General features: G+C 40.1%; 1 protein-coding gene and 1 non-coding gene across 2 annotated transcripts; both read right to left on the bottom strand.

Annotated features, from left to right (window-relative positions):
- Window positions 1-358: 358 nt before the first annotated feature.
- Window positions 359-25,113, bottom strand: LOC131223258 (uncharacterized). The gene is made up of 6 exons (XM_058218602.1): window positions 24,953-25,113; window positions 17,029-17,187; window positions 15,850-16,017; window positions 15,150-15,304; window positions 1,506-1,675; window positions 359-623 (listed from the first exon to the last, which is right to left on the bottom strand). Exons 1-6 carry the CDS (start codon window positions 25,044-25,046, stop codon window positions 569-571), a joined length of 801 nt encoding a protein of 266 aa, XP_058074585.1. The 5' UTR covers window positions 25,047-25,113; the 3' UTR covers window positions 359-568.
- On the bottom strand, window positions 13,715-13,839 carry LOC131224578 (small nucleolar RNA Z247). Its single transcript, XR_009161051.1, has one exon. It is a non-coding gene; the product is annotated as a small nucleolar RNA Z247 (small nucleolar RNA).
- Window positions 25,114-26,036: the final 923 nt, after the last annotated feature.

Raw genomic sequence — 26,036 nt, 5'->3', positions numbered from 1 at the left:
CAATCCAACAATGAACATCCATTTGTTTATCCTTCTGATGTTAAAACCAGCAGAAATTTATGATTTTTGAAGCTGATTCTTCTACTCAATTGTTGGCATCTACCACAGCTTCGAATCGGATGTTTCCTGACACCCAGATCCATAGCTCAACTGGCAGACTGAGTGGAGATACCTCGTTTCAACAGTTGAGGTCTTGGTATCGATCCCCAGCGGGGGTGGCTAACATGGAGTGTGTGTACACACATGGGTGTGTACTAACACGCTAACCCAAAAAGAAAAAAATAAATAAAAATCCGATGTTTCCCTGAAGTTCCCTGTAGTGTCTGATTTTTCCACAAATTCATCAAGCACCACAAGATTCTAACATGAACAAGAAATCAATAACACATACAAATAGATACAAGCAGGCTGAGGTTGTCTGCTACAAAGTTCAGAGCAATACCAGTGTAGAAGTTGTCTTTTGACATTATATGATACAAAGAATGTGTGTCCAAGTACAAACATATCTCAAACATGAAATGGAACCAAAAGAATCAAGCTCTCTCATACCCCAAGAATCAAGCTCATCTTACGAATATCCTTCTAGCATGATATATACAAAGCCGCTTTGGGTTGAGTTTCTCCTGTTGGCAATGATGACAATCACACTGTTAGGATCTTTGGCCATCTACAAATTGATGGTAGCACTTACACAAGCAGTTAACTGCTGCAGATGGTTGCCAAAGTTCAAAGGTGGCAGCTGCCCAGGATTCAAGATGCCACACACGTAGGGTGCGTTTGGATGCTAAACTGAACAGAATTGCAATTCATGCAACAAATTAAGTGGAAATGAGCACATGGAGGGCACATGGTTGCAAATGCAGTTTGGGGTTAGTCCCTCTCGTAACTCTCTGCTTTGGTTGTTTGGTCTTTCTATGAATTGAACTATTTCACAATTCAATTTGAAGGAGCATAAGCTTTCAAAAAAAATAAAAGACTGCATCCAATCACAACCCTGGAGTTGGCACCTTGCCTGACCATGCATAGGTCCCCTCTGGGCAGTCGAGTAGGTTGCCCAAGGGCACATTTGGGTGCGCATGGTTCCCAAATGCTTGCGGCGTCAACAAGAGGTTGAAATGAGAACTACTGAAATTTGTGCAAAAAATGGGCCCACAGTAGATTCTGTTTTTTGGGCTTCCCCATACAACATGTGCATTAAGGGTATTTGGGAAGCCCTGCAAACCAAAGTTTGGCTGTACATCCAATGTGAGGCGTTAGAGTTTTTCTTCTTCTTCTTCTTCTTCTTCCGGTGAATCGCGATGCTCTCATGTAGGAGACAAGATGGTCTTATTTTCCCATATGCAAATGGTAAAAGAATAATTGAGAAGAAAATAGGAATATAGCAATTCTCAGTGTTATGGCCCGCCGAAGCACATGAAAGGCTATACAGTCATTTGCTCACATTTGTTCCTTTCAGTGGACAACAAAGAGGCATGAAAAATATAAATATTTAGGGTAGGACTTACCTCTTGTAAAAAGTGTAACCTGCGAATGCAAGACCGCCGATTGCTACGACCCCAAGAAGAACAAGCAAAGTAACCCACCAAGCAGACATTCTACCATGTTTGCTTGCGTTTGGATTACTATAGTTGAAATCTTCACAGCTTCTCAAATTACAGGGTTCTTGACTGGTAGGCTGCCACACGAGCAGGTAGGACCATAATAACTCAAAGAATGAAAAGTGCCTTGTGTTTTTTAAGCATAGAGATGGGGGAAAAAAAATTTCCATAGCAGTGAATGCAGGTACCAAAAATAGCACTAGTTTGATGAAACATATTCTATTAATCATGTGAAATCCAAAGAATTTCAGATGAATGCAAAATTTTGCAGAAAAATAGCATATAAATTCAGGAAGAGAGGGTATTCATGCAAAATAGGTTATTGATACAACTTTCAGGACGTGTTTAGATGCACAAGTGAATTGCATTGCAAAATTCAACTCAATCAAGAGGAAATTGTCCGAGAATCCAAAACGACAAAGTAAACCTTTGAACTGCAATTACATTTTTGTCGAGTCCAACATGAAAGTAACATAACCACTTTGATGTAGGACAATTAACCACTTGCTCTAAAAGCTCTAACTGATAGAGAGTATGGCAAATTAATCCCTTTATCTCATAGCCTAGGCCCCAAATCCATGGGTTAGGTCCTTAGCCGAACCCTCTTCGTGGGCCCCCAAATCCATGGGTTCCGCCTCACACGGGCCCCGCGGACCACCCACCCCAAGTGTGCCCCTGCATCCCACAAGTCACCCCACTCAAGCCCGATGTGAAAATGCTCCCGCATTAATCACCCCTGGTGAGGAGTCTCGAACACAAGACCTCCTGCTCTGATACCAATTTGATGCAGGATAATTAACCACTTGCTCTAAAAGTGGTTAATTGTCCTGCATCACGCATCATTTCAGGAATTATAAAAGCCAACAAAACAGCTTACAGTTTGGATTCCTGGACTTCTGTTTGGTTCTTCTTATGCTGCTTGATGCTGATTATGATACTCATATTATTCAAAATCAGAGCATTTCACTCAGGTAAGAAGACAAGGGATACTCTTCCCCAAGCTTGAAACTCCATAGTTACTTGTGTTTTGAACTCCAGACTTGCCTATAATTTTTTTTACTAAAATTTAAAATAAAAAGTACGTGTTTCAATGGTAGCTCAATGGTATACGGGGCATGTTTCAACACTGAGGTCTCGGGTTTGAGCCCAACTCACCTAGAGTGAATGGTACCAACAAGGCCAACTTATGAATATTGTTGACAGATTATCTTAACATGATTTTTAAATAAGGTTATCTTTATCACCAGTCTCGACCAATGAAAAAGATGACAATTTTCATAAGTTTCTGATCATTATCATCATAGCCTTGCCCCAGCTACTTGGGGTCAGCTTTAAAAATAAAAACTAAAATTGCCAATTATTTCTAGGCTATATCTTTGGTAAATGAATAATAATAATAATAACTTTTACATCCCTTTTCATCAACTCAATCCAAGTCCTTTTAAGCTCTTCATTTCATCTTTCTAATGATAGAGATTGAATTGTTTGGAATTCTGGCTTCATAACCAAATCCGAGAGGTATATTGCATATATATACACTTAGGATATTGTAGGTTACAAGAAGGAAATAACAACCTAATAACAACCCTAACAAAAATTTGATTTAGATTTAAAATACAAAAGAGAGACTTTAGTTCAGGTTTGTTAAGGTTGTTGGAGAAGATCAAGGGATTTGATTGTCTTTATCAGTGATCTCAGTCAAAGTTACGGATGTTTTCTGATTAACATCCCCCCACAAACTGGAGGGGAGGAGACACACCTGCAGCTTGTCTCCAAGAAGACAAAACCGAGTTGAACTTAAACCCTTGGTGAACACATCAACAAGCTAGTCTTATGTGGAAAAGAATTGAAGGGAAATGTCCTTGTTAGCACCCTTCTCCCGAATGAAATGAAAATCCACCTCAATGTGCTTAGTTTTGGCGTGAAAAACAGGATTGGAAACCAAGGCTTAAGCACCAATGTTATCACACCAGAGAATAGGAGGAGCAGCAAGTGGAATGCAAAGAGCCTGCAAGAGCATCCGTATCCAATACAACTCAGCAGTGGCAAAGGCAAGAGCTCGGTATTCAGCTTCAGTACTGGACCAAGCTACTAAAGGTTATTTCTTAGCTGACCAAGACATTAAGCATGAGCTAAGGAAAATACCATAGCCTGTAGTCGATCGACGATCATCAGGACTCCCTGCCCAGTTAGAATCACAAAAGGCCTGAAGAGACAGAGGACCTTTTATGTACCATAAACCATGATGAATAGTCCCCTTAAGATATCTTAGTACTCTTTTGGCTGCAGACCAATGAGAGGAAGTGGGACAATGCATAAATTGGCAGAGTTGGTTGACAGAGAATGAGATGTCTGGATGGGTGAGGGTGCAGTATTGCAATGCCCCAACCGTTTGCCTATATTCTGTCACTTGACCGGCAGTAAGTGGCTCACCACTAGTAAGAGACAGCCGAAGTCCTGATGAACATGGTGAGGGAAAAGGTTTAGCTCCTGCCATTTTAGTGCGATGGAGAAGATCATTAATATATTTAGTCTGCCTCAAGTGTAAACCAGAAGAGTCCCTATAAGCTTGAATGCCAAGAAAGAAATGCAAATCACCAAGGTTCTTCATCTTAAACTGAAGTTGGAGCTGACTGATGAAGGAAGAAATCATGACCTGATGTGTCCCGGTCACTAAGATGTCATCAACATAAATGAGAAAGAACAAATGAACATCATCGTTGTGATAAACAAACAAAGAGGAATCCACAGTGGATGAGGTAAAACCAAACTCCAAGAGTGACTGGGATAGCTTCATAAACCAGGCCCGAGGAGCCTGTTTCAAGCCATAAAGCGATTTCTTAAGTCTGCAGACATAATCAGGAAATTCTAAGTTAACAAAACCTCTAGGTTGTTCCATATATACTTCCTCCTGTAACACTCCATGTAAGAAAGCATTAGAAACATCCAGTTGAGTGATAGTCCAGTCAAATTGAATGGCAAGAGTAAGAACAATCCGAATGGTTGCAGGCTTGATGACTGGACTAAAAGTCACAGTATAGTTTATGTCACTCTCTTGTTGATAGCCAATAGCTACCAGCCTTGCCTTAAATCGATCAACCTCACCCATTGAGGTTTGTTTCACCTTGTAAACCCACTTGTTATCAATAACAGTATGGTCAACAGGTCTAGGACAGAGAGCCCAGGTTTTATTGGCCATCAAAGCATCATACTTCTCTTGCATGGCATGACACCAAGCCGGATCAAGAGATGCTTGTTTGTAAGAACTAGGTTCAAGAGGTAACCATAGTACTGGTTAGAGCAATAGGTGGGTGTTTAGTGGAGTGGAAGGAGGTGAAATTAGGGAACTCAAGGGTTCTCAGGGTGCCTGTTTGGGATCTAGTAGTCATAGGATGCAATTTTGGAGGTTGAGTATTTATAGGAGGCGAGGAAGGTATGCTGGGTGCAAGGGTAGCTGAAATCGACAAAGGAATAGATTAAGATGGAGGGTCAGAAGTGGATATATTGGTAGGAGGAGAATTTGATTCGGTAGAGGAAGGTGTTTCAGTGAATGTAGGAGAAGGATTAGGATGAGAAAAAATAGGAGGAGAATGAGATAAATCAAAATTTGAAATAAAAGGAATGGGAGGAGATGTACCTATCGAGGAAGTATTGTTGTTGGAGGTAGAGATGGACTGCACTTCTTTAGATGCAGGAAACTTAGATTCATTAAACACAACATGCTGAGACACATATATCCAGTAAGAAGAAGGATCAAGACACCTGTACCCTTTTTTATTGGAGCTGTAACCTAGGAAAATACACCTCTTAGTTCTAAATATCAGTTTGTTAGAGGAGTAAGGCCGTAGGAGAGGATAACATGCACAGCCAAAAGATCACAAGGCTGAATAATCAAGATCTGTACCAAACAGCTTAGAATAAGGAGTTTGATTATCAAGAATAGCTGTAGGTAGCCGATTAATGAGAAAAATGGCTGTAAGAAAAGCATCAACCCAATTAAGTAGTAGATAAGTGAGATTAAGCCAACAAAGATAACCCCATTTCTATGACGTGTCTATGTTTTCTCTCGGCCATTCCATTCTATTGAGGTGTGTGTGGACAGGTGACTCTATGATGGATCCCTTGTTTTGAAGGAACAATTGAAAGTATTTGGACATGTATTCCCCACCTCCATCAGTTTGAAGTTGCTTAATTTTGCAGGACAATTAATTCTCAATTAGCAGTTTAAATTTATCAAAGCAAACATACAAATGTGATTTGTTATGAATAAGATAAAGCCAAGAATAACGAGAAAAATCATCAATAAATATAACATAATAACGACAACCACCAAGAGATTAGGTGGAACAAGACCACACATCAAAATGAATAAGCTCAAGAGGAGAGCTAGAAGTTTGCATAGAATTAGAGAAAGGAAGTTGTTTACTTTTGCCAAATTGGCAAGGTTCACAAACATCAGAATTATTTAAAGAACCAACAAAGGGAAGAGAGTGTTTGTTCAACAAAAACGATACAACTGAATTGGAAGCATGCCCTAATCTAGAATGCCAAACTAAAACAGGTGCTTCAACTCCTACAATGGCTGCCATAGCAAGCGGCTTATTGAGATCTAAATTCTGCAACTTGAGAGGATAGAGTCCACTACTACTCCTGCCTTCCAGCAATGTCTGCCCCGTGTGATTGTCCTCAACAAAATAGTGAGTTCCAGTGAGTATGAAGAAGCAATGGTTATCTAGACAGAATTGATTGATGGAAAGTAAATTTGCACAAGCTTGAGGACAATGAAGAATACGATCTAGTTTAAGTTTGGAAGTAGGAGTGTGGAAAGTGGTAGAAGCAGTGTTATGGATACTCAAACCTTGTCCATTACCAACAACAACATTCTCTTGACCAGTGTAAGGTTGATGGAGTGTCATCTGCTCAAGATTGGTCATATGTGCTGATTAGCTCCACTGTCAGCAAACCACGTCTCTTCACCTTCATGTGTGGCATTAGAGTGTGCAACCATTGCAGCTAGTTGAGCTGGAAGATGTCGGCCTTGGTAAGTATAGTCCATGCGGTGGAAGCAGTCAAGAGCTCTATGATTAGACTTGCCACAGATCTGACAGGGTGATCTGGGGGTGTTGAATGGTTGTTGCTGCTACTGATTGGGTTTTGGAAACTAATAAGGTTGCTGGTTGGACTGTTTAGGAGTTAGAGAGTGGTAAGGTGTTTGCAATGAGGGTTGGTTTAATTTTCCAGGATATTTGGGCTTGCGGTTAAATGTTTGAGTGAAGTTTTGGTGCTGCGAATTTTGGTTGGAGCGTGGAGGAAAGTTGTTCAGCTAGGAATTTTGATGCTGAGGTTTTCGGGCAAAGAAGGCAAAGTTATTGGTGTCAGGTGAAATGGTTTTGAGTTGGTGCTCAAGTAAGTGTACATTGGATAGTAATTTAGCTTGAAAATCTTCAAAAGGAATAAATGATCTAAAATTCTAACAGTAATCATCATAACTGAGAAAATCATAAAGGAAACATGCAATGGAGCTGGCCATCACTACAACCATGGATTATGGAATTCAATTACTACTTAGGTTGGATTCGGCGAGGGATGAGACCTCCCGATCTTGCATGGTCACAGATCAATGAAGATCATTAGTCCGAAGAACCAAGAAGTTTCTCGGATTAGGGATTTGAGAATTTGGAGATTTAGGGTTTAGATCGGTTCTCAAGATTTTGATGGAAGAAGGATTAGTTAAAACTGGAAAATAAAAGGAAGAAAATTATTACCTTGAAGAAGTTGGAGGGGCACAAGAAAAAATTAGAAGAAGAAGATCAAGGGGAGAGAAGAAGCACTATTAGAGAGAAGAGAGGAAGGAGGCAACCAAAGGGTTTGCTTTTCATTAATCAATTGTTGAAATTCGAGTTTAAGGCTTTACCCCACTTAAATAAGCAAATAAAGATATAAAATTATTAAAATACCCCTAGAATAAGCAAATAAAGACATAAAATTACTAAAAGACTCCTAACTAAGTCAAAAACGCGCAAATAACATAAGTACGGGAAAGTTTGGGTGCTCGGTCTTCTTTCTCCAATCTTCCTTCACATGTGTCTTCCCTGAGTGGGGTCTTCTATATGTCCAATCATATGTGAAAGGTCTTCAGCTCCTCAATAGTCGCCTATCCATAAGGACGGCACTTGTAGTTGGCGCTTTCTCATTGGTACACCTTGAATGCGCTTGTGTCCGCAGCAATTCCCCTCGGGTGAGAAAAACTCGACTCCGACGAGTTGAAACTTTTGTAGCGCTCGAGTAAATCGGGATCAATACCCTGCAATGCGTCGCCCGACAGCCACGTAGATTCAGACGATGGTTTGTTCTTCCACTTGACAAGATACCTTTGGAAACCCCCATCTCTCGTGGATACCATCTCGTCATCCAAGATTTCCTCAATTGCTTCTTTATGGGTAATGGGTGGAGGAGGGGGTGGAAGGGGTTGGGTAGTAAACTCAGAAAAAGGCCATGAAAGGGACGATGTATCAACAATGGGAGTATGGGCACGGACTAGATCTTCCACATTAAAAGTTGGATTAATGCTCATTTTAGGTGGAAGGTCAACCCGATACGCGTTGGACCCAACCTTTTGTAATATCTTGAATGGTCCAGCACTATGCGCTTGTAATTTCCTTGCAGATCCTTGAGAGAATCGCTCTGGCCTTATTCGCACCATTACAGTCTCCTTCTTGAAATTCTTGCACTCCACGATGAGAATCAGCTGAAACTTTATAATCATCATTGCTTTTATTTAACCGTTGTCTAATATGTGTATGCAAATCATGAATATAGCGTGCGAATGCATTGGCTGACTCAGAAGACCTTTGGGTAACAGACATAGGTAAGAGATCTATGGGCATTCTAGGTTTATAACCACTTACAATTTCAAAAGGACTCAACCCTGTAGATCTATTAACTGACCCATTATAAAAGCAAGTTCAGCAGTTGGTAAAATTAGGTCCCAAGTCTTAACATGTTCACCCACTAGACAACGTAGAAGATTTCCAAGGCTACGGTTTACCACTTCAGTTTGACCATCTGTTTGTGGGTGGTAAGCAGTAGAAAATTGCAAACGAGTTCTCATAATGTGCCACAGTGTCTTCCAAAAATAGCTAGTAAATCGAACATCACGATCAGACACTATGGTTTTAGGTAACCCATGGAGACGCACCACACCATCAAAAAAGATATGAGCAACATGAGATGCATCTGAAGTCTTCGAACATGGGAGGAAATGAGCCATTTTAGAAAAACGGTCCACAACGACAAAAACGGAATCGTGCTTTTTTTAGTCTTGGGAAGCCCGAGCACGAAGTCCATACTAATGTCCTGCCATGGAGCATGTGGCACTGGCAATGGCGTGTACAGCCCAGTATTTTGCTTTCTTTGCTTTGCCAACTGACATGTTCGACACTGCCCTAGAACATTTGGCTACGTCTCGCTTGAGGCTTGGCCAATAGAAACGATCTTTCACGAGGGCAATAGTCTTATCCCTCCTGAATGAAGCTCCCAGATGAGGAATTCACGAAGGGACATACGAGGAATACAAAGTCTGTCTCCCTTGAAAAGAAAGCCATCTTTAAGAACATATTCACCCATAATATGCTGGTCACTAGAGAGCGACGCGTAAATACCCCCAAAATCAGGACATGTGGGGTATTCATCTTTCAGTTGCTCAAATCCGACTACCTCTACACTCAAGGAGTTGAGCAACGCCACTCTCCTACTAAGGGCATCCGCTGGTTTGTTTTCAACCCCGACCTTGTGTTTCAAAACAAACGAATATTCTTGAAGAAACGCTACCCACTTAGCATGCCTTGGGTTGAGTTTCTTTTGAGAATGCAAATATCTCAAAGCCTCATGATCAGAAAATAAAACAAATTCTTGCGGTAGGAGGTAGTGTCACCAATGTCTCAGGGATTGCACTACCGCATAAAATTCTTTGTCGTAAGTAAAGTATTTTTGTTTTGCCTCATTCAGTTTCTCACTGAAATAGGCCACTGGGTGTCCTTCTTGACTCAACACTCCACTTATACCGACACCAGACGCATCGCATGCTACTACAAAGACTTTAGAAAAGTCAGGTAGACGCATGACAGGAGCTTCCACCATCTTGCCCTTAATTTCTTTAAAAGCCTTGACGGCGGCTTTAGACCACACGAACTCTCCCTTTTTAATGCACTCGGTAATGGGAGCCATGATCGTGCTAAAACCCCTAATGAACCGACGATAAAAAGTTGCTAGGCCGTGAAAACTTCGCACCTCATGAATGTTCCTTAGTTCTGGCCACTCAACTATGGCCCCGACTTTTTCAGGCTCTACGCGCATCCCTTCAGATGACACTATAAATCCTAAGAACACAACTTGGCTAGACATAAATGCACATTTCTTAAGATTAGCGTACAACTTTTCCTTCCTAAGGACACTACAGACCTTCTTTAAATGTTCAAGTTGTGATTCCTTAGTGGTACTATAAATAAGAATATCGTCAAAGTACACCACTAGGAATTTTTCCATGAACGGGCTCAAAGCTTGTGTCATCACCCGCATGAAAATACTGGGTGCATTAGTCAAGCCGAAGGGCATAACCAACCACTCATACAACCCATCTTTCGTCTTAAACGCCGTCTTCCACTCATCTCCTGGGCGTATACGGATTTGGTGATATCCACTCTTAAGGTCTATCTTAGAGAATATAGTGGACCTGTCCAACATGTCAAGCATATCATCAAGTCTAGGTATAGGGAACCTATACTTGACAGTAATTTTGTTTATGGCACGACTGTCCACACACATGCGCCACGTGCCGTCTCTCTTTGGCGTCAACAATGCAGGTACGGCACACGGGCTCATACTCTCTTGGATGAAACCCTTTTGCAGAAGCTCATCAACTTGCTTCTTCAACTCTGCATGCGCTGCAGGGTTCATCCTGTAGTGAGGAAGGTTCGGTAAAGTAGACCCTGAGACAAGATCAATGGCATGCTGTATGTCCCTCATAGGTGGCAACTCATTCCGTAAGTCTTCAGGAAATACATCACTGTATTCCTTCAGGACCGAGGTCACCTCACGGGGCAACTCTGATGGAACCTCAGGTGTAATTTCTCTAGCCACAAGGGCATACACCATAGAATCCTCTTTAGCCTCTTTTTCAAACTCTTGCGCTGATTATATGTAAAGACTTATGTTTGGATTTCTCCATTTCTCTAGGCTCACTTGCCTTCTCATCCTTCTTCTTCCCTAGTGTATTCTCAGGTGGCATGGGATTAAGTTTGATCTTTTTACCATTATACATAAAAGTACATGCATTCGAATGGCCAAAGATCGTGACATCATTATCGAATAGCCATGGTCTACCTAGGATAACATGTCCCACATCCATAGGTAAAACATCACACCACAGGGACTCTTTGTATGACCCAAACTCGATGGGGACTAGACATTGCTGGGTGATAGGTAGGGATGTCTTGTCAACCCAAGAAACTTTATACGGGTCTGGATGAGGTGTGGATTTCAGTTTTAAGCGATCTAAGGTGCTAGTGGAAATCACATTCTGACAACTTCTACTGTCCACATCACCTTACAATTCTTTTTACCACACTTGGCAATAGTGTAGAAGATTGCTTCGACGCCAGTCAGCACTACTTTTAGACTGAGCTAACACACGCCTGACTACTGCAAGCGTTGCTTCTCCATCCACTTCTTCTTCATCAGTAAGTCCTCCTTCAGGGTGATACTCTTCAACTTCATAATCACCCTGGTCATCTCCACCCTCGTGGGACTCGCCTATAACTACGGCTCTCCCACGGCTCTTCGTAGGACACTGATTAGACATGTGGCCAAGGTTGCCACACTCATAACACCTCACTTGGCTTATGTTACTAGGACCGGCACCAAGAACCCCTTTGCCCTTGTCCTCCCTAGGCTTAGGCGGAATGGTCGCCTGTGTCCTAGGTTGATTACCAATATTAGGTCTAGTTCCTTGGGAACTAGATCTAGCACTGGAGTTTCGGGACTCAAAACGACGAACGACAGGAGCCTTCAGATATTGCTCTAACTCTTGCACGACTTGATATGCTTCATCTAAGTCCGTTAAGGGCCGAGTAATAAGCTCGCGCTGAAGATCCGCACAAAGGCCCGTCTTAAAACGCGAGAGCGTTACTAGAGGGTCTTTTCGAATATCACATCACATCACATACTCTTCAAATTTAGCGATGTAGTCAGCGGCAGGCATTGACCCTTGGCGTAAGGATTGTCATTGATCAAGGAGCTTCTGACGGTATGAGAGAGGAAGGTACTTCTCCTTCAACTTCTCTTTCATCTCATACCAATGTGTGATAGGGGCTCTACCAACTCTCTCTATCCTACGCTCGGTGTTGGCCCAGAAGAGCTTGGCTTGACCTACAAGCTTCATCTTAGCAAACCGCATTTGACGGATTTCTGACATGCTAAACCACTCAAAGTAGTGGTCCACGTCAGCAACCTAGTCAAGGAATGCCTTGGGATCCAAGCGCCCATCAAAACTCAGGACCTCAACTCTCATACTTTTCATCACACGCTCATCTGGATCATAGCGGTCTTGATAACCACATGTGGCTCGTGCCTCTCGCACCACACCACGACCGTTACCACGATCTCTATCCTCACTACCACCACGTGTGGCAGCGCGTTCTTCCATGATTCCTTCCACTTGGGAGTGCGCATCTTCCCCTACAGCGGGGTTTTCCTTTTGGGACGCCTCTAGTTGCTCCACCTTAGTCATGGTAGTGGTAATTTGGTTCTTAAGGCGGGCAAACTCACGCCTTTGACCCGCTTCTAGGGCGGTTATCTTTTGTATCAATTGAGCAAGTTGCTCAGATAACTGCTCGTTATTCATGATAGGTTGAAGTCCGAAACCTCTACCTCTTCTCGTGGGCATACAATGAAGACTTGAACCAAACTTTACCTAACTAGACTACTAGGTGTTATGACTTTCAAGATGAATGCGATGAATGCAAAACTACTATGAACTGACACAATTAAGTTGAAACAGGAAACAACTCAAATCTGGAAATTTTCCAGATTAGGAACTTTCTAAAATTGAAAACTTTCTAAACCTGAAACTTTCCTAAGTTAAACCTAAAAATCAAAACCCTAATTTGATAACTTGATCTAAACAAAAACCATGCAAGCCTAGGCTTTGATACCCAATTTGATGTAGGACAGCCCTAATTATGATGCATGCTCATGGAGATAATTAAACAGCGGAAATAAAAGGAATAAATGATCTAAAATTCTAACAGTAATCATCATAACTGAGAAAATCATAAAGGAAACATGCAATGGAGCCGGCCATCACTACAACCATGGATTATGGAATTCAATTACTACTTAGATTGGATCCGGCGAGGGATGAGACCTCCCGATCTTGCATGGTCACACCCAATCGATCAATGAAGATCACTAGTCCGAAGAACCAAGAAGTTTCTCGGATTAGGGATTTGAGAATTTGGAAATTTAGGGTTTAGATCGGTTCTCAAGATTTTGATCGAAGAAGGATTAGCCAAAACTGGAAAATAAAAGGAAGAAAATTATTACCTTGAAGAAGTTGGAGGAGCACAAGAAGACATTAGAAGAAGAAGATCAAGGGGAGAGAAGAAGCACCATTAGAGAGAATAGAGGAAGGAGGCAACCAAAGGGTTTGCTTTTCATTAATCAATAGTTGAAATTCGAGTTTAGGGCTTTACCCCACTTAAATAAGCAAATAAAGACATAAAATTACTAAAAATACGCCTAGAATAAGCAAATAAAGACATAAAATTACTAAAAGACCCCTAACTAAGTCAAAAACGCGCAAATAACATAAGTACGGGAAAGTTTGGGTGCTCGGTCTTCTTTCTCCAATCTTCCTTCACATGTGTCTTCCCTGAGTGGGGTCTTCTATATGTCCAATCACATGTGAAAGGTCTTCAGCTCCTCAATAGTCGCCTATTCATAAGGACAGCACTTGTGGTTGGCGCTTTCTTCGTTGGTACACCTTGAATGCGCTTGTGTCCGCATCAGAAATGGTTTTGAGTTGGTGCTCAAGTAAGTGTTCATTGGATAGCAGTTCAGCTTGAAAATCTTCAAAAGAGATAGTTCTATCTCGGGAAGCAATAGAAAGAGATGTGATAAAAGGAAGAAAAGAAGGATTCAAACCAGAGACGATATAATTAATCAGATCATCATCATCAATGTGTTTCCTGGCTGCACCAAGTTCTGCCACAATCTCCTTTGCATTATCTAGATAGGTAGAGCAGTTTCTAGAGCCTTGAGATAGAGACTAAAGTTTTCTCTTCAAATGGCCAATCCGGATTGAGAGGCAAACTTGTTGGATAAGGTAGTCCAAGCAGCATTTGCAGAAGTGGTGCCATAAACCGAGGGTGCCACCTTATGAGAAAGAGTGGCATTAATCCAACCAAGAACAAACTGATCCTTTTTGTGCCATAAAAGAAAAGCTGAATTGAGATTAGAGGTCTGTCTTCCCTGATCATCTAAGAGGAACTTATCTGGGCATGGTTCTGAACCATCCAAAATGCCCATCAAATCATTACTTTTGAGTACAGGAACAATTTGTGATAACCATATGAGATAATTCTCCCCATCAAGCTTACCCGAAATAAGTTGACTAAGGTTAAGAGCAACAAAAGCAACAACATGAGAGTTTGAAGAAGAGGAAGCCAAGAGGATAGGATAGGAGAAAATATATGAATCAGACGTGAGTCAAGGGCTCTGATATGATGACAAAGATTGAATTGTTTGGAATTCTGGCTTCATAACCAAATCCGAGAGGTATATTGCATATATATACACTTAGGATATTGTAGGTTACAAGAGGGAAATAACAACCTAATAACAACCCTAACAAACATTTGATTTGAAATTTAAAATACAAAAGAGAGACTGTAGATCAGGTTTGTTAAGGTTGTTGGAGAAGATCAAGGGATTTGATTGTCTTTATCAGTGATCTCAGTCAAAGTTACGGATGTTTTCTACTTAACATCTAACAGGCCCTACAAGACTAACCAAAGTGCTCCTCCTTACCAAGACTGTCTCACAGTCTCTAGTTTTTATAGTGGCTGAACCATTTCAATTAGCTCTCTATCATGTTCTCTCCCATTGGGTCTACTCCTAGGCAGATTTCAATGACCTCCCTGTTCTATATGCACCAATCTTCTGATGCCACATCTTAACATCCTCACCTCTGCAAAGATCACCCTACACGTGTTGCCTCCTAACTGTCCAAACTCTACCCAGTCAAATAACTGTCTATAAAAGTTTTCCTTACGTTTCATTGATATGCAGCAATCACACAGCACTCCAAGGGCACATCTCAACTTCATCCACCCAGCTCTAATTCTATTTAAAACATCCTCATCAATCTCTCCGTTCTACCGAATTTTCATAGTTTTCAATGTGCAGCACTTTTAGAATGAATGAAGGGAATAGGAGTGGTACCATGGAAATCCTACTCATGCAAAAATAGTTTGGTTATCATGTTTGGCTTACCATTTCTTCATTTGAACACCTACTATCATCTACTGGGTACTGTGCAGTTGATCCACCTTCAATACTTCCAAAACAACCCACATCCCGATACCGAACTCCACCATCGCAAGGGGATGAACACTTCATCCATGGCCCAGCAATCCATTTGAAAACTTCTGCAAACCAGAGAAGCATTATAATTTCATTCTTTTGAAGTATTGATAATCATTTGTTAACAAAATTAGATTCTTGAATAAGAGCATTGTCTACAAAGGAACACTTCTGGCAGAGCTCATCATGGACACACCAATGTGCTGCATATGTGAGACAGGCTGCTTATCAGGCAGTCCCCAAGGTTAATGTCTCCTAGCCCAGAAATCAGATTGGACCATTTATCAGGTGGGATACAAGTTGATGCTGAATGAGGACCATTCCTCATCCTTTTGCATGGGTTATTGTTTAATACATGTATGATGTACTTGAAGAGTAGGTCAGCCTTATTTTTTGGGGTAGGTCAAACACTATCAGGCCCACCTGATGTACATCCTGGATCTCACATGCATGCATCACATTTGTAAATGTGGGAATCTATCCTTTGCTTTACAGATCAGAACTTACAAGTAGAATCCTCTTGTCTATTGGTGAATTCTCTCATGACCAATATTTGACTACAGTCATTGCCCTATAAGGCACAGTAAGTTGTGATGAACAAGAAACATACCTTTTGGTTTTAACTGCACAGCTAGCTCTGCACCAGTTTTACAGTAACCGAGTTTGGTGTTCTTGTCAGTGAGGTAAGGATCGGAGCAGTCCGTGCAACATATGTACTCCTCACCATAGTCTACCTTGTTCTTGCATTTCCAACACCTGTCTGTTATCTTTGGGCTCTCTGCTCAAGCAAAAGCACAAAGAAAGGTAAAATAATTGCAAAATGGGATAATCTCACAGACAGACGGATCACTTAAATCCAAAAAAAAAAAAGCGTACAAGACCCTACTGATATTGCAATATTTCCACTTTCCATTGTGTCAACCCATCTATGATACCTGATATGGGTATGGATACGGATACACATATAGATAGGTTGTGGATACAGAAAGATGGATGTGACTCAACAGTTCCCAAAATCTTCGATACAGATATCGGTATGTCGTGCTTCCAACATAGGGGAACTTAGCTACCTTACATACTATAAGTGTTGATGGAAGGGAACAACTAAAGGAAAACAAAAGCCTTGGAGGAGGACCAATCAAAAGACTTACGAGCTCAGGTCCACTTGATTAACTTTGCCTTCCTAAACAAATTTCAGGACCTCCAACACTACCTTGAAAGCACCTATTATCCATTGCTTCTTTTTGGTTTGATCTGGTCTGGTATTCTACAATCCGCTGGAGTTAGTTGGGTCATGCCTGGTTTGGTTGAAGGCCTGTTCCAAGGGGAGAGTTCTGTTCTTAGTGATTGTAATTGGGTTGCTTTGTTCATCAAGGATTGGGTTCCCCAAGGGTGTGTGTATTTTTGGGGTTTGTTTTCCGGTGGACTTGTATTTCAGGGAGTTGGCTCCCTGAGGTGGGTGCAGGTTTTGTTTCTCTTCTTGTTTGTTTTTCTGTTTTCTCTTTTGTTTCTGCTTTCATTTGGCCTTTTGCCTTAATAAATTGCTTCATCTTAAAAAAGGAAGGAAAAAAAAAGGAAAGATCACCAAGATTAACCTTTTGGATGCTATTTTACTGGGGATAGAGCATAAAACAGCAATTAAAAAGTCCTATAGCAGCAGCCTTTGGGCTATTAAAACATCTATACTCCCTAATGTACCACCATTCAGCTAATAACTGTGGTCACCTTATACATCTTTATTGTAGAAGCAGAAGATTTTATCCATAAAAAAGTAGAAGATTTTACTGACCTGGTTTACAGCAATGGAAATGGGTGTAGAAAGGAAGGCACGATGGATATTTTGACTCGGGACAGAGCCCATTGCAATCATCTGACTGGTCAATGATGACATGACCCGCGCCACATCCTCCAATCCATTTGTTTTGACAGGACTCGGTCCAATAGCATCCTACAATTAAAAGATGCACCGTCGAGTCAAATATACGATCCAACAATTTATCAAGATGACAGAGAAAAAATAATGACACTTACAACAGCAATTAATACATATACTTTGGGACATCTGTTTGCGAAAATGTTCTGAAAGAATCAACTGAACCCCTGCCCCCAAACATACTACCTTTGGATACTAGTTAAAACAGTAATCTAGGCTGCCGTTGGCTTGTGGCTATTTCAGGAGCAAAGAAAAATAATTTGTGATTTTGGAACATCCTACTCCAAGGGCTGTTTGGATAGTTGAAAAAGAAGAGAGGAAAAAAAAAAGTTGTAAAGATTATCCAATGATGATTTACAAGATTTCCATTAGCACTAATAAAACATGGATTCCCATGGATCCCATTTTGGAGTCTTGTTCGGATAATAGGTGGAAATCTCATAAAGCTCTCGCATAGTTACCTCGTATCTTGTGCATGAGAACTTCACTATCAGGTACATCATCCATTTTCCTTTTTTTTCCTCTTCTTTTCACAAAAATTGGAGAAAGGAAATCTTTTATGTAGTGCTAGAAAGAAAGAGCTCTTTCGTATTGACACGAGCACCATACGTGCTTATGGGGATCTTTTATTATTTTATTGGTAATGAAAATCTTATTCGAAAAGAAATTCCTGAAGGCCAATGCATAGCTAGTGCATTACAGAATAAAACTGATCAAGAAAGGGGGGCTGCTCCACAGGGTGGGAGAGCAAGGACCCCATGATTCTGCCTAATAAGAGCTAACAAGGAGTTTAACTCTAAAAATGATATCGGAAATTGGTGGACATTTGCCATCAAAAGTTTGGTTGTTCCCTTCCTTCCATAGCCCCACACAACAGCAAAAAAAAAAAAAAAAAAACCCAAATCTTTTGTGCTTCTCATGAGGATGACGAATTCTCCATAGTTCAAACAACTGCTAGATGGTAGTAGGCATAGACGACCAAATTGAATTGCCACCAAGGTATCCCATGTCGGTATCAATTAGCGTAACGGTGCCCTCCGATACCGATACGGATATGGGGACGTAACGGCCCGTAACGGTGCAATTTTATTTTTATTTTTTACCAAAAAAATATAAAAAAAATATGGATTAAATCCGTAATATTCTAAACATTCCAAATATGCATTCATTTATAAATTGGAACATGTTTATGGTGGTGTAACAGTCCACTCTTTGGTGAGAAGTTGTATCGGACTGTCTAATGAATTTATGAACCAGATAACCTGAATTTGACTACAAAATTTATATATTTAATTTTCTAAATATCTAATTTATATACTTAACAATTTAATATCCTTTCACCCAATAGTTCTTTAAAAATATGAAATTAGATTCAGGTAGATGGCGTTGCCAATTTGAGGCTGACTTGGAGGACCAATCCATGCCCCAAATCAGCCTCAAATTTATGCAATTTATTGGCATTATCCCACTTATGAATTGGTGGACATTTATTGGATAGTGAATCATGAAAAAAATCAAAAGGCCCTATTTTAAAAAATAAGCGTCCAGAAATTAACAATTAAAACTATTTAAACAATTTGATTTTGGTATTGTGAGTTAGCAACTATAGTCCATAATTTAATTGGTAAATTTTAAGTTAATACATGTCTCATGTACAATTTTTTAAGGGCCCGAATTAGGCGGGACTCTAATTGTGAAGTGTGGCACACGACTGTCAAAGTTTTTTGGGCCCCACCCGTGATGAATGTGTTATATCCACACCGTCCATCCATTTTGCTAAATAATTTTAGGGCATGAGCCCAAAAATGAGGCAGATCCAAAGCTCAGGTGGACCGCACCATAAGAAACAACAATAATTAAATGTCCACCATTAAAAATTTATTGGGGGCTACAAAAGTTTTAGATCAAGCTGACATGTGTGTTTTCCCTTCATCCACGTCAGTGTGACCCAATTAACAAGTTAGATGGTAAATAAACATTACAGTGGACCCTAAGAAATTTTTAATGGTGAGCATTCTATAACCACTGTTTCCTATGGTGTGGTCCACCTGAGATTTGGATCTTACTAATTTTTTGGATCATGACCTAAAATGATGTGGCAAAATGGATGGACGGCATGGATAAAATACATACATCATGGTGGGGCCCACGCGGCATGTGGCCCTTTTATTAACTCGTGCGATAAAAGCGTGCTGTGTAACTTGTACGCGGTCCGATTTCTTTTTCGGATACCAAATGAAAAAGAAGAGAGAGAGAGAGAGAGAGAGAGAGAGAGAGAGGGAAACCGAAAAGAAAAAGAGGGAAAGAAGAGAGAGAGACAGAGAGAAGAAGAAGAAGAAGAAGAAGGCCCGCAGCCGCAGCAGTCCGAGAAGAAGAACGTAACAACCGTTACGGGTCCATAACGGCCGTTATGGCCCATAACCGTTGCGCGTTTTGACCCCGTATCGCGTAACGGTGTCGGCCGTTACCGTTACATATTGGCCGATACAGTCGTATCGTAACGGATACGAGACACCCTGATTGCCACAAGACCCATCCCCAAAGAGAATAATGCAAACTGACAACAAATTAGGAAATGGTTGACTAATTCAGCACACCACGAGCATAAATAGCACCATTCACGGTAATTATTTTTCTCATGGCCAGAGCCAAACAAAGCGTTAATGATTTGCTAAAATGGAAATATCATTCTTGGATAACTAAAAGGTCTTCTCGGAAACTAGATTCATTAAAAAGTGAATAAAACGTAAAAATCTATTCTTATTACTCTTGTATACCCTTCTAAGCCAAACAAAAATATCATAATCTAACCCCTGACATCAACTGTTGATCCTACCCAAAATTTGAACTTTTAATCCTAACTGCCAATCATTTCATATTCGAACTTCTAATCCTAACTGCAGATCATTTCTATTGCCTTACCTAACACTAAAAAGATGCTCAAACTCATGACTAATCCTGTCACAGAATTTTAGGCCACAATTTGAGTGCCAAAGTGTTGGAACTTGCAAAACTCAAAAGTGATAATCATTGATCTTAAAAGATCTCCAAAATGAGCAATGGATCACTCAAATGGATATTGGACCTCCCAGATGTTGTCCTTAAAAATTTTACATGAAAATTTTATTTCTTCTTCATCTTTTGTCTGACAAAGAAAGAGGTGAACAATACTTACTTGGGGAGATAAGGCAAAGAGGAGAGCAGCAACATTGAAACCCCAATGATCAATAGTGACATCCAGGTCTCAAACGGACGTAATCATCGCTGCCGCTGCCGCCGTCGTCGTCGTCATCATCATCATCTAAGCCTTATCCCAACTAATTGGGGTCGACAACATGAATCCTCTTCCACCATTTCACTCTATCAAGGGCCATAACTTCAAATAGACCATAGGTCATCAAGTCTTTTCTTACAACCTCCTCTACCCATGTCCTTTTGAACCTTCCTTCAGACATAATACATCTCTCCCAATTACTTGAAAGTTGAAACAAAGATTGCTCAAACTCAATTGCATCTCTACCACTAATGCTTACTTGAAACAAAGATAATTTGATTCATCATTGTCATCATCATATCATTGTCTAGTTGTCTCGGCTCTTTGGGGTTAGGTAAATATGAATAAATTATATCTTTTTTCTGCAATGAACACCATCACCCAGTTATGTCTATACAGCTAATGCTTAGCCACTCAATCACAAAGGGGAAAGAAGAAAATGAAGATGGAGATCGGCATTGTCCACTGAAACTATGGGCTTGAATCCACACATGTCCTTATTGCCGGTTCAAATTCCGATGGTTCTACAGCTACCATTTTACTTAAGATGCCAAACTTCGATACTCAACAGTTATCTTTCAAAAATAGCATGAGCTGTGAAATCCACCATTGGTGCAAGTAAAATGCACCCATAATTCAGCAAGTTCTTCAACAAAAATTCAAGTTTTACCCATATAGATTAAATCCAAGTCCCACCTTTTTCTTAAAAGAGGAAATCTGGTTCCTCTTTGCAAAAATTATCTCAAATGACCCCAATCATCTTTTCCCATCAATATAATCTCTCCACCTTAAATCTAATAACCCATGTAGAAACACATTTCCAGTTGGCCCCATAGAATTGAATCCATGAAAATGGTAAGGGCCTGTTTGGTAGACACTTAGAAAATGAGTTCAGCTCATTTGAAAGATGACGATTTTATTAATCAAGCGGGGCGTAGGTGGCCCCACAAAGAATGCATAAAGAACACAACTACAAAAAACCCAAAAGCTACAAGGACACCCAAGAATCAGAAGAGAGTCTTTCAAAGAAATAGAATTCAAAGCCCAGCTCATAATTTCCAATTTAGCTCTCCTAGAAACTTCCGAAACTGTGCCGATCCTATTGCAAAAGCATTGGTTGTTCCTTTCACCCCTCAAAGCCCATATAACGATCATTTGAGTTAATAGCTAATCTATATTAGAGATTTTTAAAGGCATTAAAAACAATCTAGATAATCAACAAGTCATATGAACTGTGATCTCTAATAAACAATTACTATGGAATAAAATGTAATTAACCCATTTTAAGTGGCCCCATTTGGTTTCCACATAAAAATGAGTTCATCTCATGTTAGTTAATATATAAAATAAAAATAAAAAATTGAAAGGTAGTTACTATCAATTATGTATTAGAGAACGTAGCATTGTTGGTTATATTTTTAATACCCACCAAAAAAGGATCTCTAATACATAATTATAATAAAATAAAATGAGATGAACTCATTTTTATGTAGCAACCAAACACACTGTAAGGATCCCAACATAAATCACTTAAATGGTCCATCCATTCGCTGAATATTCAGAATAATTATATGATCCTCTGCCCAAGAATGTGTATGATATCCTCAGACAGTGAGCTTTTACAAGTGGGGCCCAATTTCAGTGATCCATTTCCATGGTTGGTTCGGTCCAAGCTAGTCCAACCATGGTCTGACACATGAAGTTGACCTGGACAGTGAGTTCTTCTCAAAATGGTTTTTTTTTAGCAACCCCGCCTATTCTGAGGGGCCGGAAGGGCCAGCATGACTGTTTGGCCTGTTCCAAGTTCTAAAACACCAATCCGGACCATTGATCTACTGGGACCTTTTGTACTGGGACCACACCCCGAAATTGATGCAAACCCGAAAATGAAAGCAAATAAATCAATAAGAAGAGAGAGATTGTGGAAAAGATCCAACAATCCTCTAGCCGTATGTTCACAAATGCAAGATTGTGAGCAAGCTCAACAGTCCTCTAGTCTAGAACTAGAGATCACTCCCCCCTCCCTTCAACAGCTAATTTAGAGAACAAGAAAATTTCATAAAGAGAATATTAATCAGCTTGTGTTATTTCATAGGACATAGGTCCTATTTATAATCAACCTTACAATCTGTAATAAAAGATATGAAATCTAAAAATCTATGAAATAGGAAAGCACCTTAGTAACAAGCATTCTATAATTAAGAAAATGCCTAAAATAAGATGATACTTGGATAAGAAAATATTTAAAATTATTCCCTGCCTAAAAATAAAGATATGAAAGAAGAGCAGATTTCCTAATTTAGAGATTTGCAAAAATAAAAATAAAAAATGGAAAGTGATGATGGCTAAAAAAAGGAAAGTGAGCATTTTCCTGTGCACACGTGCAGAGCGTGCTCGCGTGAGATGCGGGCCTTTTCTTCAAATCTTGATCAATCAGCACGTGTGGCCATTTGGTTGCATCAATTCCACCCGGCTTCGAAAACAACTCGTCCTCGAGTTTAAATTGGTAGTCATCATCTCCTGCGAAGATCCTCGTTTGTAGCGCATCTTTTTCAGCTTCGCTGGTAGTTGATGGTGGAGACCTACACGCTTAATGGGTAGCTGCTGCATAATATAGTGTTGAAACACGAACTATTTTTTCTTTTGTTTCTTGTTGGTCCTTCACGTTCTAGGTGTCGATTGTGACTTGTTCGTCATAGTCCGCTTTTGATTTGCATACCTTGATTGATGTTGAGATGGTACTATCATGTTGACCTCTATGGATTTTGCCACTATGATTGTAGCACTATCTATCTCTTTGACCATCGGATCGTCCACATATGCCAAACCTTCAGTCTCCTCAATTGGATCATCCATCAACTGATCTTTTGGTTTTACTTGAATTTCCTCCGATCTGACCATTGATCCATCAACCAATCCAAAGGAAGATTCCTTTTGAGTTGCCACACTATCCATAACCACATCATTCCTTGAATGCTAGATAAAACATATTGAAGCCCATAAAGCTTTTCCCGTTCAATCGAGGGTTCAAAGCAAGCTCTCATGGACTCCTTGAGTTCCTTGAATTCATTTGCAAAATTACAATATCTTCCTTGGATGCTTTAAGCTCCCTCTTGACCTCCTACAAGTTCTCCTTCTGCATCTTTTGAATATTTGTAGGCATCATTGACATTTCCATGCGATAGGATGCTTTTGGATAGCCAGCATGTACGGAAGGGTGTTGAAAGGAATCACCATAAGGCACATATGAAAATAGGTATAACTCAAGATGATATGAATGGCGATCTTGATCATCGAAGTAACTCAGATAAGAATAGCGCGATGGATATGAAAAGGCATTGGAGTCGGAATAGGGATAATTGCACGACACATGAGAACATCTTCCAATCCATGACATCTTCCTTTTTTTTTCTTTTCTTTTTTTTTTTCAGTTTCCCAAGAGTAGAACTTGCTCTGATACCAATTTGATGCAAACCCGAAAGGGAAAGCACATAAATCAATACGAAAAGAAAGAGAATGTGGAAAAGATCCAACAATCCTCTAGCCAAATGCTAAAGATCACAAATGCAAGACTCCTCCAGTCTAGAACTAGAGATCACTTTCCCCCTTCAACAGCTACCGTAGAGAATAAGAAAATTTCATAAAGAGAATATTAATCAGCTTGTGTTTTTTCATAGGACATAGCTCCTATTTATAATCAACCTTACAATCTATAATAAAAGATATGAAATCTAAAAATCTATGAAATAGGACAGCACCTAAGTAACAAGCATTCTATAATTAAGAAAATGCCTAAAAATAGAAGATACTTGATAAGAAAATATTTAAAATTATTCCCTGCCTAAAAATAAAGATATGAAAGAAAGAGCAGATTTCCTAATTTAGAGATTTGAAAAAAAAAAAAATTTTAAAAAAAATGGAAAGTGATGATGGCTAATAAAAAGGAAAGTGGGCATTTTCTTGTGCACACGTGCGGAGCGTGCACGCGTGAGATGCAGGCATTTTCTTCGAATTTTGATGAATCGGCACGTGCGGCCATTTGGTTGCATCAGAAACTCTTCCAGATCGGAAGATCCTAACCATCTAATCACCGTTTAATGAGAACAACAATGGCAGTCTCCTATCAACCATCAATCTGAAAGCCACCAATCGAAGGCCTATGATTGTCCCAACGTCAAGATCTTCAGGGTACTCCTTATCCATAATGGGGCATATCAAACCAACGGGCTGGATCACAGAACCGTGACCAGACATGCAAAAACAGAAATTCAAAGCGGTTGCATGTGAAATGCAGATAATTTTTATTTACAGAAAAAAAAAAAAGAAAAAAAAAAAAAAAACAACAACAACAGAATACATGCGAAGAATAATTAGAAACAAAAAAGAGAATGAATTTTTGAATTTGAAAATGGGAATTAAAAAATAAATAAAAAGAAACAGAAATAAAATGCTAGTGAGAGTGAAATGAAGGAGTTGAATGGAAATACTGGGGTTTGAGAGGGGTACCGTGGGAAGGAAGATTGAATGAGAATGCGTGATAGAGAAGAGAGAAGGGTAGAAGAAGAAGAAGTAGCTGCTGCCGACGACCCCTTTTCTCCATCTCTCTCCCTCTTCTGTATAACTTCTCTCTCGAAGCAGCGATCAAAGGGTAGATCGGGAAATCTCTCTCTCAAAAGGGTGCGATGTAAGGAAACGGATTGGCTACTCCCCCTCCCAATAGCCCGCTTGCTGATGGTCGGTGCTCTGTGGGCCCCACCATGGTGTATGTGTTTCATCCAATCCGTTCATCCATTTTTACAGATTATTTTAGTTCTTGATCACAATTTTATATGCATATATATATACATATATATATATATATATCTCAGGTAGACCACACAACAGGAAAACAATCAACAATAGTGATTGGATATCCACCGTTAAAATCCTCCTAAGGCCCACTGTACTGTTTATTTGACATCCAATCTGTTAATTAGGTCATCCAGACCTAGATGAAAGGAAATATATATATATATATATATATATATCAGCTTGATCCAAAACTTTTATGGTCCCAAAAAGTTGTTAATGGTCTACGTTCATTTAACACTGTTTCCTGTAATGTGGTCCATTTGAGATTGAGATACATCTAAATTTTGATCTCATACCATAAAATGATCTAAAAAAATAGATGGACGGCATGAATGAAACACATACATCATGGTGGGGCCACAGAGAACCGACCACTAGCCATTGGCCGGTGGCAGGGAAATAGCCAATCCGTTTTCCTTTTTGGACGCCACGCCAGCAGAAGGTGGTAACGGAGCAGATTGGGTGCGGCCCCAGGCCCACCCAACACGGTGTGGCCCTGACTCTGGAGCCCAACTTGATGTGTTTTTAGTATATCCACACCGTCCAACCGTTTTCCCAGATCACTATAGTAATTGAGACACAAATTGAAGAAGATCCAAATTTCATATGGACTGTAATGAAGGAAACAGTGCTGACTGACCATTATAAACTTCTCATGAGCCACAAAAGTTTTAGATCAAGCTGATATTTATTTTTTTACCTTCATCCAGGTCTCTGTGAACTTAGTAACAGATTGGAT

This window comes from Magnolia sinica, chromosome 13 (assembly GCF_029962835.1).
Source record: "Magnolia sinica isolate HGM2019 chromosome 13, MsV1, whole genome shotgun sequence".
In the NCBI taxonomy this organism is placed as follows: domain Eukaryota; kingdom Viridiplantae; phylum Streptophyta; class Magnoliopsida; order Magnoliales; family Magnoliaceae; genus Magnolia; species Magnolia sinica.
Note: the sequence above shows the minus strand (reverse complement) of the source record. Positions and strands in the feature narration are given on the sequence as shown.

Coding starts and splice junctions, on each gene's coding strand:
- LOC131223258 (XM_058218602.1), bottom strand. CDS start 25,046: ATGGAGAAAAGGGGTCGTCGGCAGCAGCTACTTCTTCTTCTTCTACCC. Junction 15,305..15,849: donor TGTGCAGTTAAAACCAAAAG/GTATGTTTCTTG, acceptor TCTGGTTTGCAG/AAGTTTTCAAATGGATTGCT. Junction 1,676..15,149: donor GGTGTTCAAATGAAGAAATG/GTAAGCCAAACA, acceptor CTCGTGTGGCAG/CCTACCAGTCAAGAACCCTG.